Source organism: Rattus norvegicus, chromosome 7 (assembly GCF_021556685.1).
Source record: "Rattus norvegicus strain SHRSP/BbbUtx chromosome 7, alternate assembly SHRSP_T2T, whole genome shotgun sequence".
Classification (NCBI taxonomy): domain Eukaryota; kingdom Metazoa; phylum Chordata; class Mammalia; order Rodentia; family Muridae; genus Rattus; species Rattus norvegicus.
The window spans coordinates 27,180,174-27,195,565 of record NC_141540.1 but is presented as its reverse complement, the minus strand read 5'-3'; the positions used below and the strand labels follow the sequence as shown (position 1 = coordinate 27,195,565).

Below are 15,392 nucleotides of genomic sequence, written 5' to 3'. Positions count from 1 at the left end.
TGACGGTCCATCCTAGCTTTTGTCTCTGCTGTGTCTGCAGGTGCAATGCAAAGAGATAAGGAACTGCTGACCCGGGAGTGGGCAGCTAGTGGAGCCAGGGATTCCTGCTCTGCCTTCCTTGGACAGGCTCACACAGAGTCCTGTTTACCCCGAGTCTCTACATTTTCAGAGCAGAGACAGCCATGTGACTCCTGCAAGAGGACATATGGACTGGGGTGACCCTTGGTGGGAACCTGAGATAGGTGATCTCCATTAACTCGGGGGCCTTTGTTCTATGAAGTAGCCAGACCAGCAGCCTCTTTGCTCATCTGTCCAGCCTGTCAGTAGAATATCCATTCGTCAGGTCAGAGGGACAAAGGTCTGTGGGGAAGAGACATGGGCCAGCTCCGGGGTATCTTGTCCTTCTCTGAATATGTTGATTAACAGCAGATGTAGGATTCCTAGAGATACACCAGTGACCTGATTGCCTTGGAACTATTACTGTTTAAAGCTTGTGTAGCGGGGTTGGGGATTTAGCTCAGTGGGGTTGGGGATTTAGCTCAGTGGTAGAGTAGGCCCTGGGTTTGGTCCCCAGCTCTGAAAAAAAGAAAAGAAAAAAAAAACATAAAGCTTGTGTAGCCAGGGTCCACATTGCTAGCGAAAGGGGATGGGGAATGGGGAGGAAAAAAAGTGACAACCTTATCTGCTTGTAGAGATGTACTTTGCCTGCCTTGGTTTTGCAAACAAATACCAACCTTTCCAAAATGTTTTACAAGGGAGAAATGTGTTCTGAAGAGATGTGCTTTTATGCCTACTTCCTCAGATCTCTGATATATTTGAAGACTCCACATATATTTATGGATCTGTAAGCCAATTCCCAGGCACCCACAGCCTGCTCTTTTCCTTTTTGTGGTCTGTGGATTGAGCTCAGAACATTCTGGGTAAGTCTTCTATCAACCTTCTATACCTCCAGCCTCTGGTCAGTTTCCTCTTAGAAACTTTTAAGTTGGAACGTTATTGACTCCTTAATTAATCTCTTCCTGACTCTTATTCTCCATGCCCTCAGAAGCAGAGACCACAGAGGGCCTAAGAAGCCTCAGAGGCTGAGTCAGGCCAGGCCCCTCCCTCCTGTCTCTGGCAGCACTTAGGTCTCTTGGCGATTTGTTTTCTGGTGTATACTCCACCTTGTCTCCCTGCTAGACTGCAGTCTGTGGAAGCAGGAAATGGGGCTTTTATTTCTTGCTGTCGTCCCTACCAAGCATTCGTGTTTCCAGACACCAGCTTAGGCCGTGCCAGGTTACCTCAGCTGCTGGAGGACATAGGGGGAATAGTGTATGGCTGCTCGATAGCAGGAATAGAGAGAAACTGTGTCCAGCCTGGTCCACGTCACAGCTGCCATTTGAAGGTGGAGGGAGTGGTCAGATGTGCTGTCAGTTCCAAGTTGAGAAGAAGCCCTTTTTCTGTTGCTGTTGACGTCTTGGACACCCCCCCAACCTTCTTGTTCACTGTGACCCCTGCCTGGGCCAGTGACTGCTCCAAGGGAATCCTTACTGCCAAGTAGAAACGCACAGAACAATACGCATCTGAGTTGCACAGGACAAACGAAAGTAAATGAAGTTATAATAATTCACAAGCCAAATAGGTGGACTCGGGGCTGGCAAGTAATTTAACTTGGAAGGGCTCTGAATCTATTTGGGAGCAAAGAATGCTGCTTACTTTTTGCTAAGTTTCAAGAGGTTTTGCGTTTGTAGAGGAAACGTAAGAGTGGTGTGGTCTCTCTACCCTGGGTCGTCTCTGCTTCCGCAGCCGTCTCTTTGGACTACAGATACTGTCCTGTTTGGCAGGTCACACTAGGTCACTGTTGGGCTCTCTGTGGTGACAAGGTGGGACACTGATGGTGGAGGTGCTTCAGTCTCGAGGCCTCGGGCACACTCGTCGTCTTGGTCACTCGATGTGTGCTCCCACACCTTTTTCAATGATTTATTTTATGGGTTTTCTGATGAGCTTCCCTTGACTTCCGTCCCAGCCAGGAATCTCTCTTCTATCCTAATCTCATGGAACGTTGACAGGTCTTAGTTGACAGGGCTTCTGGGTGGACAGATATCAGAATGAGGTTCTGTTGGTGGTAGCAATCCTACTGACCGGGAGCTAAGATGTATGGTGTGAGGGATGGATCCCAGAATGTTCTTAATCTCTCCAGCCACCCCTACCCCGCGTGTGTGTGTGTGTGTGTGTGTGTGTGTGTGTGTGTGTGTGTGTGTAATACCCTTTTACATCCATAAAGGGTATTCTATTCAACAAGTATTTTTCGTATATTTATTCAAAAAGAGAGTTGGAATGAGTTATGTGTTTGCTCCATGTCTGAAGGAACTTGAGGTTGGAACATCAGTAGCACAAAGAGTTTGGCTCAAAACCAGTAAAAAAAAAAAACCTCCATTCTGCAAAGTTGTAGCAGGAGAGCTTCAGCTGCGACACTGTCCCCCTGCAGCGGCTCCTACCTCTTCCAAGTTCCTATAATTAGGCGCTCTCCCCCACATACACACACGATGGCTTTACCCCTTTCAATACCTGATTGATTGCTCTGTGAAGCTCGCTTAAAAGAACCCTGAAGACTACTTTGGAGGGAAGGGGTGTCTTTTATGATGAGCAGTCTAGTAGAAACAGATGTAATAGTGTCTTAATCATCGCCGCCAATCCCTCTCCATCGATGAGAGGCGTCTCACCAGGGAGTGCCAGACGCTGCCAATTCTCTGGATGTCTGGGACAGCATACTTTGTGGGAGGTAGCTAAAAGTGGGTAATGACTGATACTGACGAGTACGGTCGGCGTGTACTGAGTGTGCCTACTGCGGCCATCCTTTCAGTTTTGGTGCTAAGGATGATGATCCTAACAGCATTTATCAAATGAAGCTATGTCACAGGCGAAGGGTATGTTTCACCGGCTTTGTTCCACCTGATTGCTTCAGTTCAGAGAACGTGGATTCCTCTGAGTAGTTCTATGTTAGGGATAGGAAGCCAGAATTAAACTTCCGTACATATCTTGGATTATAACAGTGGGGCTGGGATGAAGATCACCCCTTAGCCCACCTCAGACCTGGACTTGGTCACAATTCCTTGCTTAGTGCTGTGTATGCTGGGGCAAGCAGAATGCTGACTTGTGGTGCTAAGAGAGCTGGAGTCCATCACATCCCTGTGGGTGAACCAGAACCTGAGGAACCCCCGATGAGCGAGGGGATCAGCGAGAGATGCCTCTTCCAGGTGTGGTTCAGGCCTTCCTAAACCCCTCCCTCTCTGTCTTGCTCTCTCTACAGTGATCCGGGCCAAAGTGGTGGGAAAGAAGCTGGTGAAGGAAGGGCCCTTTGGCACTCTGGTCTACACTATTAAGCAAATGAAGGTGAGTGACATCATCACTGGCCCCAGGAGGGATTTGGGGGGGGGGCAAGGGAAGCCAAGTGGTTGGAACTGGAACACGTGTTTGCTCAGCGTAGAGTCTCCAGTCAGCCCCAGGCAGCTGGAAGACATGGCGGCTGCTTGCTGCAAAGCCAGCACAGGTAGAGTCTCTCTCACAGGTCTTTGTTAGAAAGCTGAGCCTTGGAGTCAGGAACCAGACAACAGATAGCTTTGTTACCTGATGACTGTGAGAGCCCCTGTGAGTCCAACCATGTCGTACCCACAGAGGCAGTGCAGTCACTAAGGCTATAACGGGAGGTGTCCATTCCTCCAGGCTTCACCTTGAAAAAATGTTGAGCACACTTAAGTCTCTGTTTCCCAGCTCTGTTTGTCTTCCTGCATTACAGTCCACTAGGAATATCTACTAAACATATTCACACCGTCAGACCGTTCACCCAGCACACCGAGGTTTCTAATCTTCCCGGGGCAGTCCACCATAAGAAAAACACAGAATACCCATGTCCCGGTCTTGTTGCTACTCTTGAAGAGCTCATTGTCCTTGGCCTAGTGCTTTCCCAGGCCACAGTGTTAGCATCTGTTGGTAGCGTGGGGTTGGGCTTAGCACCTGATGCATCCTCATGGTTCAGGCATCCTAACTGGTAGTGTCCCTTCTAAGCAGGAGCCAGTAGTAGCTTTGGGAAGCATGTCCTTACTTTTTCCTAAGTGGCATTGAGGACTGGTGCTTCAGCTTGAATAACTCAGCTGTCCCTCTACCCCTGGGCCTTTCAAGTGCCTGGCTATCTGCAGACCTCCATGTTTGCAGCCTGTAAGTCCACGAGGCAGTTTTCTACTTTAAGGTTACAGTTAGATGAGAGGAGGTAACATGCGCTGACTAGTCAACGACTTCAAGTCAGTCCCTGTGAACTGCCTGACCTTTTACTCACTGCTGGTCTTCACAGCTTCGGACATTGGGGTGGGGTGTTTCTGTCACATAACAGGCAGAACTTGGATAACGCTTCCCCCTTATTAAAGAGATGAGGGTGAGACCCTCGGGTCTGAAAAATCCACAGAGGAGACCAGCGTTCAGGCCCGGGTTAGACTTGTCTTGAGAGTGAGGGGTGACTCACTCCCCAGCTATCCTAGAGGCTGACCTTCAGGCCTCTCTATTCCCTGCTGAGGCCTGTGGCTAGATGCACTAATTCTGTGGGACCTGTTGCTCTGGCTTCGATTCTGGAAACACTCCCAGGCTCTTGGTTATGTAATGTTCAGAGTCAGCCCTGGCCAGTTGCCCTTGGCTGCCTAAGCCTGGTCATGTGAGCAGCTTATGTCTTCAGACAGCCGGGAGGCCACAAGTGGGTGGAGGTGGGAAGCCAGGGGAGTATTAAGGACCCCAAGCCCCCATTTTGCAACTTCTGGCAGTGGGGAAAGGAAAGCCAGAGCTTCTGATCACAGTGGAGGCCTCTACCCTGCTTATCATGAGATGACCTCCATTGTCAGAATCTTTGAGGTTCCTGCGGAGAAATAGCTGGGAGGCAGGGATCCCTAAACTGGCTTGCCTTCCTTCCTGCTGCCTTCAGGACTTAGGAGCCCAGTTACCAGAGGCTCTTCTGTCAGCAGAATGTCCCTGATTGTTGTCACAACCTGCTAGTGGGAGTTGTTTGGAGGCTACGTAACGTATCAGCCACTGGCCTGCCAGCAGCCACTCCCAAGTTAGCCTGCTCAGAGTCTCCGAGGTTCCCTGTTGCTCTTCAGCTGGGCTCATGGTGTCAGGGTGATAGGGTGATCAATATAGCCATCTTCCACCTTATTCCTGATTAGGTTTAATGGGAGATGGTATGGCCAGAGTCATGCATTTAATGAAGGGCAGGTGCGAGCCTCAAGTTGAGGCATTAGGGAACCTTTCCGTCAACGTGCAGCCTACAAGAGGTATAACGGGAGCTTCTTTGGGGAAGGGATGCTTGTACAAGTTGGTGTGATGGGCATGACTCCCCAAATTGCCCTGCTAGCTGGCTTTCCTCATTAGCCTTATCTAATGTCTTTCATTAATTTTGGTTCTCTTCCCAGTTCTGTGTTATGGCCCACATAACTTGTCAATCCCTTTTTATCTAGAGGGACCATCTGCCTGCACGTCAGAGCAGGTACTGGATAGGAATTGGAGTCTTTCCCCCATCCCCAGCCCCCGTGCTTAGCACTGATTGGGCTGTCAGGAGGGGAGAAAAGGATACGCTTATCACAATTATTAGATGACGTTAGTAAGCAACATTTAGTGACCATATTCTATGCTAAGTCTCTGTATAAATTAGCCTCACGTCACGTTTGTGAAACAGCCTCCCACTGATCTTCTTAGCGGTGAGGTCCCAGACACTTGGAAGGTATGTGACAGGCAAGAGTGTAGGACTAGAAAGTGACAGACTACAGGGCTTTTACCCCTGGGTCTTGAAGGACAAGGAGATTAACAAAGTATGAGGCCTGCAGGCGGATTACTCATATCTACCCGCTGTGGGGGCTCCCCTCACCTGCTCATGTCTAGTTCCCTCAGGGGGACTTAAAGGCCCGGGATCTAACAGGTGACTGGTGTGCAGCCTGCAAAGGGTGCGTCAGAAGTGTTGGGATTCAAGCTGCTGGGGCTTGCACTGGTCCCTGGGAGGTTTGTTATAGTGGATTAATGTACCCCAGAGGGTCAGATATGGCAATCCTTGAGCAGGACTGAAGGAACTTAGAGGACAGAGGACACAAAGACAGGCACACAGCCTTCCTTCCTTCTCTCGGGCATGTTAAGTGCACACAGACCCCACAGTGTGAGGGGAAGACAGGACGCCTTGAGGACATTGCAGGAGCTTATTGTAAACCCCTACTTATGGATTAGCTGGGATTGAGTTGTGGTCCAAAGGTGGAAGTTTCCAGAAGTGGCCTCATCATTAGCGGGGGCCTTGTCTCCCAGAGGGACCATGGGAAAGCAGTTTGTTTTGCCAGGGACTATTGTTTGCGCAGCACAGACAAGCTTTCAGGCACGCTGCAAGGGATAGCACGTGGGGGACATTATGTCCCAGTTGATCCCAGGAGGATCCCAGGGGAACATGTGCTGGTCATGTGCTTTGCTTGTCCTAACTGGGGGCAGGATAGATCTGCCTGGGCAGTTGGAATGTGCTGGGCCCTTTCCTTAGTGGTTTGCTGAAGCAACTGCAAGCCAGCAGGGTTTCCTCCAGCTGCAAGACCCCTTGACTTTCAGGCCTCGGGAAGCCATTGTCCTCTAATGCCAGGAGAAGCTTATGGTGCAAGATTCTTATCTAGCCCTTGCTGAGACCTACTACGGTGCTCTCATCCACTAAGCACTTAGTGGAAATATTTACCAAAACCTGAAACAGCATGAGCAGTTTACCCGGCACGGAAGTCAGCGTGCCCTGTTCTTTGCAGTCCATGGCGATGGTGCTGCACACATCGGGAGTCTTAAATGTGTTTCCTGTCGAGTCAGAGTGGTCTCATCCAGCATCAAACATGTCATCCTTCTGGTCTGACCCACCGGCTGTGCTCCCCCATGGTGTAACTGAACCCCATGTTTTGTTACTTGTTCTGCTGTAAAGCCCCAGGGTAGCAGAAGGGTTCAGAAGGTGTCTGTGCCAGCAGGAGAGGATACTCCGTAAACAAGCAGAGGCCTGCCTCTCCCTAGACTGCGTACATCCAACAGTCAGCCTTGTACCCCATGAAAACTGCCTCTGCTAGCCAACTGCCTGTTAGAAGATGAGGATAAACAAAACAACCACAGCAACAACAGCATAACAAAAACCAGCTCATCAAGCCTAGCCGTGTGTTGGAAGGCACCGATGGGCTATGCTGGCTTGAATTAATGACATGGGTAACTAATAATGCATGCCAAGGAACTGTTCTATTGTGATGTTCTTAGTGTAGGGCTAGTGACAGCCAGACATTCAAGGCCCTTTGAGAGGTAAGGGTCAGGCCAGGCAGGCCTCAGCGTCCCCCTCCACCTTCCCTTTTCCCTAGCTCACAGCTGACAGTGTGGCCTCAGTAGATCAGGGCTTGAGTAGCACACATGGACTCATTCTACAGTCACAGAATGTGTTTGGTCTCTGTTATAGTCCCACAGCCAGGTACTCAGGGCCCGCAAGAGCCAGAGACAGAAGAAGCCTCTGCTGCTGCAGAAGCCCTGGGTCCTAAGCTTCAAAGGCCACAAGAGGAGATAGAGGATCCTTAAGACCACAGACTGGGTTATCTTGCTTGGACTTTGTGCCCTGCTGTTAACCAATTGTGTGACTATGACAAGCCTCTGAGCCCTTCTAAGGTTCAGGCTTGGACCTTGTACAGTGGGACCAAGGTTCCTGCCTTTCAGATCCTGGGCATTCAGTGGTTAGATATTCTAGCAGTAACCAACCTTCAGTGTCACTCACCCTGGGCCCATAAAACTCTCTAGCCAAGGCCATTCTACATATGATAGGAAGGTTACCAACATCCTTGTTCTCTGTCCACTCTCCTGCCACATTGTCTATGGCACACGGTCAATGAAACATGTCTTGTGTTTCAAACGTGTCCAAGGGGTGCAGCCACTCTGCTCAGTCATGTTGTAGATGAATTTTACATGGTTTAGCCTCGTAATAATGATATCCTTAATTAAGAAGTTTTGCTTTTTTTCTTTTTAACATCCATGAGTATGGGCTTCACCTTGAGTAAAGAAAGTCAGTGTCAGAAAAATAAGAACTTACAAAAATGCCTGGCCTGAGTTTCCCTCCTCCGACCAAATAGAATTTATATTAGAGTCCCCATGTGAAAAATGGAGTTCTTGGTACCTACTCTCAGAGCCCTTGTGAGAATCCTGTGAGTAAGGACGGTGCTGTATACACCAGCCTGTCACTGGGATGCAATGGGAAGGCCAGTTGGCTGGCTGGCTGTCCCCTTGGAATTTGCATAGAGCCCTGGGAGCTTTTCCTAGTAGCTGCCTGGAATCTGTGATGTGTAGATGTGTAGATGTGTAGATGTGTAGGTAGAGGGGTGGGTGGGGCAGGTGGATAGCACATGTACATGGCTGGATAGGAAGACACCATCCTGGCTCAGGGAAGAGAATAAATGACGTCCTGTGGTGTTCAGGGAACCCTGTGGTGGCGAGATCATAACCTGCCACTGTCCATCTGCACTGAGGAACCAGAAATGCATACACTACACAGCAGCATGCTGACTGGACCTTGGTGTCTGTCTCCCCTTCCCCCCTCCCCGTCCCCCGCCATGATGATGTTTCTTTTGCCCACAGATGTACCGAGGATTCAGTAAGATGCCCCATGTGCAGTACATTCACACGGAAGCCTCTGAAAGTCTCTGTGGCCTTAAGCTAGAAGTCAACAAATACCAGTACCTGCTGACAGGTGAGTGTCCATAGGAACACCGAGGCCCCGCTCCTTTGCCCTGGTGGGTCTGCCAAAGCTTGAGTCAGGCATCCTGAGATGGCAGGCACTTGGCTCATGAGGTGAAAGGTCTGGCTTGCATACCCAGTCCTGCCTGGCAGCCTTGGCTACACTGTTCATCTGGTTGTGTCCTGGTTTTGTGGTGTCTCGACTTTAACAAATCTGGAAATAGGTTGTCTTTTCTAAGCTCTGGCAGTCGATCTGTTAGGTCTGTCTGATATGACAGTCTGCTCTTTAGTAATGACAACACACGAAACCCTAAGAGATTCTACGACCCTTTGAGGCCCTCAGCAGAATGTTTAATAGCTCGAGTTCCATGATCCTCTGGAAAACAGGGCCAGAGTTCATGTCTAAAGGTGTTGGGGAAGGTTTCTCAACTCAGGTCAGTGCCTGTCCCTGGCAGTCGAGGGATCTAACGGAATGCCTAACCCCTTGCCTCCTATTCTACTTCAGGGCGCGTGTATGAAGGCAAGATGTACACAGGGCTGTGCAACTTTGTGGAGAGGTGGGACCACCTCACACTGTCCCAGCGCAAGGGCCTCAATTACCGCTACCACCTGGGTTGCAATTGCAAGGTGAGTTCTAGGGGCGGGTGTCAATCTGGAAGCTTTGGTTCCTGCTCTGCTGGGGCAGACAGCCTGTTGGGGATGGTGCAGGGTGGTAAGGAATGTCGCCCTGGGGCAAGGCAGGCAAGAGAGCTCTGAAGAATGCCTTTGTTCTGTATTTGCTGCCTGGATGGTGCCTACTTGGCAGCTGCTGGGTGATGAGGGCTCTTCAGCATCCTGGCCCCTCCCTACTGTTCAAGGCCAATGGCAGGTACAAGATCTTTCGGTGGAGGGGTCTGCCAAGCTGTTGTAAGTGGCTTCACTCTGACAGCTGCCTCACCGGGGTCCCTGCCCAGATGGGCAGGCTGACTGAGGCCTACTGATATCAGCTGCCGTCCAAGACCTCTTGCCAACCAGGTCCAGTCCCTTCTCCATATACAAGGTCATGAAAGGGAGCTCAATCACTCTCTCCCCTAATCCTCATAATCATCTCATGAGCTCTTAATCACCGTTATTTCATGGTAGAAGTAAGAAATCAAGGCTCAGAGATCTTTGCATGTGATCCTGGGTTATACAGCTCTTTTGAGTCTGATTTCCAGCCCAGGGCAGTTGAACTCCAAAATCTTGTTCTTCATTGTTTTAAATCCTTCATTTCCTACCCATACTGGTAGTCTCCTCTTTCTACATCTAATCTGGGACTCAAAAGCTGTGTGACCTGGAACAAACTGCTTAACCTTGCTAAGCCTCTATTTGTCTACAAAGGGGACTTAGAAGTGTACCGAAAGTTTAGAGACACCGTGTCTGGTGCCCAGTAGATGCTCGATGGTCTGAGCTAGTAGTGAGTGTAATCATTCTTGCAACACTAAAGGGTGGGAGCCCCAGGGCTTGAATCCAGGGTGGGCCTGCCATGGTGTAGTCTCCTAACTGTGTCTTGTGTGTCATTACAGATCAAGTCCTGCTACTACTTGCCTTGCTTTGTGACCTCCAAGAATGAATGTCTCTGGACCGACATGCTCTCCAATTTCGGGTACCCTGGCTATCAGTCCAAACACTACGCCTGCATCCGGCAGAAGGGTGGCTACTGCAGCTGGTACCGAGGATGGGCCCCCCCAGACAAGAGCATCAGCAATGCCACAGACCCCTGAACCCAGACCTGCCCCACCTCACTTCCTTCCCATCCCGCTGAGCATCCCGGACACTAACTCTTCCCAGATGATGACAATGAAATTAGTGCCTGTTTTCTTGCAAATTTAGCACTGGGGGACAGTTAAAGTCTCTGCCGTTTATGGAGTTGATTTGGAAATACCTTCCTGGTCCCGCCCCCTTATACCCCTTCTTTTTGGTTTTGACATCACCCATTTCCAACTGTGGATCTCTGGTGCCAAGCCAGAAAGAATGAGGCATGTATACACACCTCTTCTTCATGATATATAATCTATATTTTTTTAGGAAAACAGAAATTGAAAAATCTACCCCATTGGGGCATTTAATAGCTACTCTTCTTTCTTCTTCCTCTCTTGACCACATCCTAGACCGCACTTCCATAGACACTTCTTCATCCAAGTACACAGGAAGAAGCATGGATAAGGAAGTTGGCAGAAGTCCAACTGTTTCCCCGATCAGCCAAGGGCAGCAAGCAGACAGACGCCAGGTATTTGAAGGCCTTATACACAGAGGATATACAACTGTGTGTCTGGATCAGACAGTCTGTCTATGTCTGCATGTCAGATTGAGGGAGGGAAGGGACAGACGGTAGGAGTGGGTCACACAGTTTCCCAGTCCTGTGATTCTTGGGTTGACCCGCTGTTTCAGGTCCTGGAACAAGCATCCAAGAGTAGCAGAACTTTCTGAGTTGGCAAAGACTTAAACATCTGCCCGAGTTCAGCAGGCAACCTGCCTGTTTGTATAAAAAAACTCAGACGAAGGGCTGAGACGAACGTCTTTCCTCTCCTGCCTCCCATGAGACAGTCTCCTGGGAATCCTAGGCTGGAAGCTTGCAAACATGTGAGCTGGAGAAACACACACCTGACACCATCCACAGATATAGTCAAGTAGATTTGGGTAGAGAATACTATTTCCAAAGTAGTGTTTAGCTCATCTAGGGGGATGTGTTTATATATACATTTGCATATACCCACAGGGGATTATGAGCTAATTTTTTTATAGGACACAGAATTCTATTCAATGCTGTTAAATATGCAAATAGTTTAATCTCTTTTGTTGTTGTTTGATGGGAAATTGTGACATTCCAAGTTGACTTTTTTTTTTTATCTGAATTAAAATTTGAAACTCTGACCACACTCAGCACCCTCTTGTCCCTATCACTGGGGTTGTTTGACCCTTCATCTCCTTTTTCCTTCTGCTTTGTGTTTGGGGTGCCCTTCACTTAGTTGCCTTACTAGCCGGCTGATGGCAGGTGAGTGTGAGTGTTAGGGCAGGGGCTGTCTCATGAAAGGGACAGTTGCACATCATCCTACATCAGTGGAATGACTCCTCTCCTGGATCTGGGGACAGCATATACTTCTTCCCCAGCTCAGTCATGGGTGAACGTCACCTCCTGAGATGGTCACCTCAGAGAAGGAACACGGTTGGTTACTGAGGGAGCCAGGCTCTGCCAACAAACTGTAGGCCTTTTGTTGTGTAGTATTTTTGTTTTTTAAATAAAAGTATAGTATAAATTTTCCTATTAAATAAGATTATTTTAAGTTTTACTGTCAAAATTGCAATGCCCATTGTAGGTAAGGGTGTACTATACAGATTTGGAGATGGTAAGGTGGTGACATTTAACACAATTACACTGTCTTTTTTCAGGTTATGGGTATATATCCTCTATTAGTATCATATCTTTTTCATTCCACTTTAGGAAACACAGTTACCAGTTATAAGTAGAGAGAGAGAGAGAGAGAAAGACAAGTTCTAGTCTGCCTCTACCCCACACATACCACTTCTTTGTCCAGGGGTTTGACAGAATAGCAGGCCCGGAAGACAGTTGAGGAGATGGGTGTCAAGTTTCCTCTGGGTAGATTTCATTCCCCGGCATCCTTCCCCTGTGCTGACAGGGAGCAGAAGGCGCAACGCTTTCCATGGTGTGGGGCAGAAGGAGCCGAGGTCAGCAAGCCAGTGGTTCTTAAGAGGTAAACCTCTGACTTACTGTTGGAAGTTGTCTCTTTCAACCTCAGAGTCTCCTAATATGGCGCTCCTGATCTACCCTGCTCAATGCTCTCCCGTATGTACACCCCAGCCTCTTTCCCAAGAAGTCTCTGGCCATTCTCAGTCCCTGTGTGATCAGCCTCCCTCCTACCCGGACAGACTTGAGGTGAGGCCTAAGTATGAGGCACCTGAAGTTAACCTGAAGATAAAACCATTGGCAGAACCACGGCCCCAGGTGGCTGTTGAGGTCTTGGCGAGAAGTCCTGGGCAAGGAAGGTCTTTCGTAAAGTCACATCATTGGAGAGCCGTTTTTGCGCTTTCAATAAGCTATAGCTTTGTTTCTTTCTCCTGTTCACTTACTGTATAATTTAAAGTCATTTATGTAGCTGAGACACTTTGTTATTTCAATCATATCGTGAATGTTTTATTTTGCTAAATCATGTGCCATGTGTAGGCTGTCGTGTGTACACTGTGTCTAAGAGAAGAAGAAAAGAAAGAAAGAAAAAAAACCCCACATGCCATTTTTTTTTCCTGATTCAAATTCTACAGTAGAATGGAAGGCAGAATACTGGGGCTCGAGCACTCAGCTGGAATAAAGATTCAAGGAAATGGAAAGTACTAGAAACAGACTCCTCCAGCCTCCTCCCCATGGGATCCTAAGGGTGGGAAGGAGAAAAAGAACAAAAGTACACTGATGTCCTTGTCCTGTATCAACTATCCCTGGGTCATCTGCCACCCACTTTCCAAGACCTTTCTCCTACTCAACCAGGAAGCCGTGGTTTCTGCAATCCAGGGCCATGGCAACTGTGACTCCAAGCTCTCTCTGTCTCATCCAGTCAACTTTTCTGCCTCCTAACCAAGGAATTCCTCTACGCAGGCTCTTGTTGCCCAGGCTAGCCCTCTTTTTCAGCCAGGATGTGGAGCTGAAGGAGACCCTAGTGTTTACTTTCTCCAGTCCTAGCTCTGCCATATAAACACTGTTTCATGCTGTGCTTCTTAAATGATAAAGGACACAGTGACTTTTGGGGATAGATTTGTCTGGGAGATGATGTGAGTCCGGGAGGCATTACTCTTCCCTGCCTCACATCAAGGTGCCATTCAGGTATTTGGCTCCTAGCTACTTAAAGTTAAAAATAATCACTCTAATATTTGTATCATAGAAACTCAAAAAAAAAAAAAAAGAAAAGTCACAGAAACATAATCAAATGGGAGAAGGCAGGAGAGAATGGTCTCAACAGATTTAAGTTGGCTGTTGGGACTGAGGAGGAGAGGACCTGATGAAAAGACCATGCTCTGGGGACAGGGATACCTTAGATTCTCTGTCTACTTTTCTTCTAACAAGTCAGCTGTGCTGAAGCCCAGTAGTGATGAAGAGACTCCAGCCAGAGAAAAACCCATCTAGAAGGAATGTATTTGTTGCTAAATTTTGTAGCACTGTTTACAGTTTTCCTCCATGTTATTTATGAATTTTATATTCCGTGAATGTATATTGTCTTGTAATGTTGCATAATGTTCACTTTTTATAGTGTGTCCTTTATTCTAAACAGTAAAGTGGTTTTATTTCTATCACACACCCGCTGTCTCTTGCCTTCTTGTGTCATGTCTTGGGAGGTTATAATTGATATAATATAATCTTGCAAGCAGATTCTTCCTGTCCTCCACTCACCCCTTCACACAATCTTCTTCCACCTGTGCCTATGGCTTGGGCTATCTCAATTAAGATTCTTCTTGCAACAGATTTCAGGAAGGTACCCTTAACTCCTTATGCCTGCTAATTCAGCCCTAACTAAACCCCCAAATTCTACTGGTAGGATCCAGTGTTTAAGAGAAATCTATCTTAATTACCAGTGGGTGGTATAGTCCTGAGACTTTATTTTCTTTCTGAGAATTCCATGGTGGATGACAGAGGGTAAGCTTGTAGGCAGCCATACTTGAAAATGTCAATGGTCTAACTGAAATCCTGAGGGAAGCGTCAAGTTAGGATTGCCAGGGATTTCTGAGTCCCTAGGACAGCTGGTGAGCTACTCCCAGTACTCAATGAGCTTCGATCCACTGCATACCATCTAACTTTGAGGCTTCCTTCGTTAGTGTTCAAGGTCACAGTCTTGTCCCTGTTTGATAGGTCCTCCACTCTGAGCACCCGCCACATGCCAGGCACACGTCCTATACTCACTTGCACAGACTGTCATCAAAACTGCTATATGGCTGTACTACTCAAAGAGATTCAATTGTCTAAAATCTAGTCAGTTATTTTGTGATTAATAAACTATTTTGAGGACACATCCTAAATTTTCTCAGAATATTTACACATGTTCTGTGTTAGTCAGATTTTGTCACTGTTGTAACAAAATACAGAAAGAAATAACTTAGAATGGGGACAATTTATTTTGTTTTGGTTCCTGGTTTCAGAAGCTTTGGTTCACTCTATCCAGGAGGCCATAGTCAGACTAGCAATTTTCATGATGGTAGACCAAAAGTAAAAGAGAATGCCCAAGTCCAACCTTCCTCCATTTCTTTTTATCACATCTTGTCCCATTGCTCCACAGATGGTGCTAAAATACCCACATTTCCTGGCTTTGCTAATCCTCTCTGGGAAGACCCCCAACAAACACCTAGAAAGTTCATTCCTAATCTGGCTTTCATTTCAGTTAAATTGATAATTCAGATTTACCTACACTTACTCACACCAACCAGACATCCTGGATTCTGTGCCTGATGGGTCATGGAAACAGTAGATAGATAATCAGTGAGAGCCTCTGACTGGCTGGGTTGCCTGTAGCCCTACCTGACAGTGCCTTCAAATAGGCCCGTCCAGCTCAGCAGTCAGAGCCTAGGATTCTTCAATCCAACCACAGTCTCTATCGACTGTGAGAACACCATACTCTTGTTTCCTGAGACCCCTAGTTCTCCGCATAACCAAA

At 47.9% G+C, this 15,392-nt stretch overlaps 2 protein-coding genes across 5 annotated transcripts in view; one reads left to right on the top strand and one right to left on the bottom strand.

Moving 5' to 3' along the window:
• Timp3 (TIMP metallopeptidase inhibitor 3) overlaps positions 1–14,042 on the top strand; it is a 51,126-nt gene extending 37,084 nt beyond the window's left edge. The window contains 4 exon segments of the mRNA NM_012886.3: positions 3,290–3,372; positions 8,626–8,737; positions 9,230–9,351; positions 10,269–14,042. Coding sequence (NP_037018.2) covers positions 3,290–3,372; positions 8,626–8,737; positions 9,230–9,351; positions 10,269–10,466 — 515 coding nt within the window. The 3' untranslated portion in view covers positions 10,467–14,042.
• Syn3 (synapsin III) overlaps positions 1–15,392 on the bottom strand; it is a 448,670-nt gene that overhangs the window by 274,570 nt on the left and 158,708 nt on the right.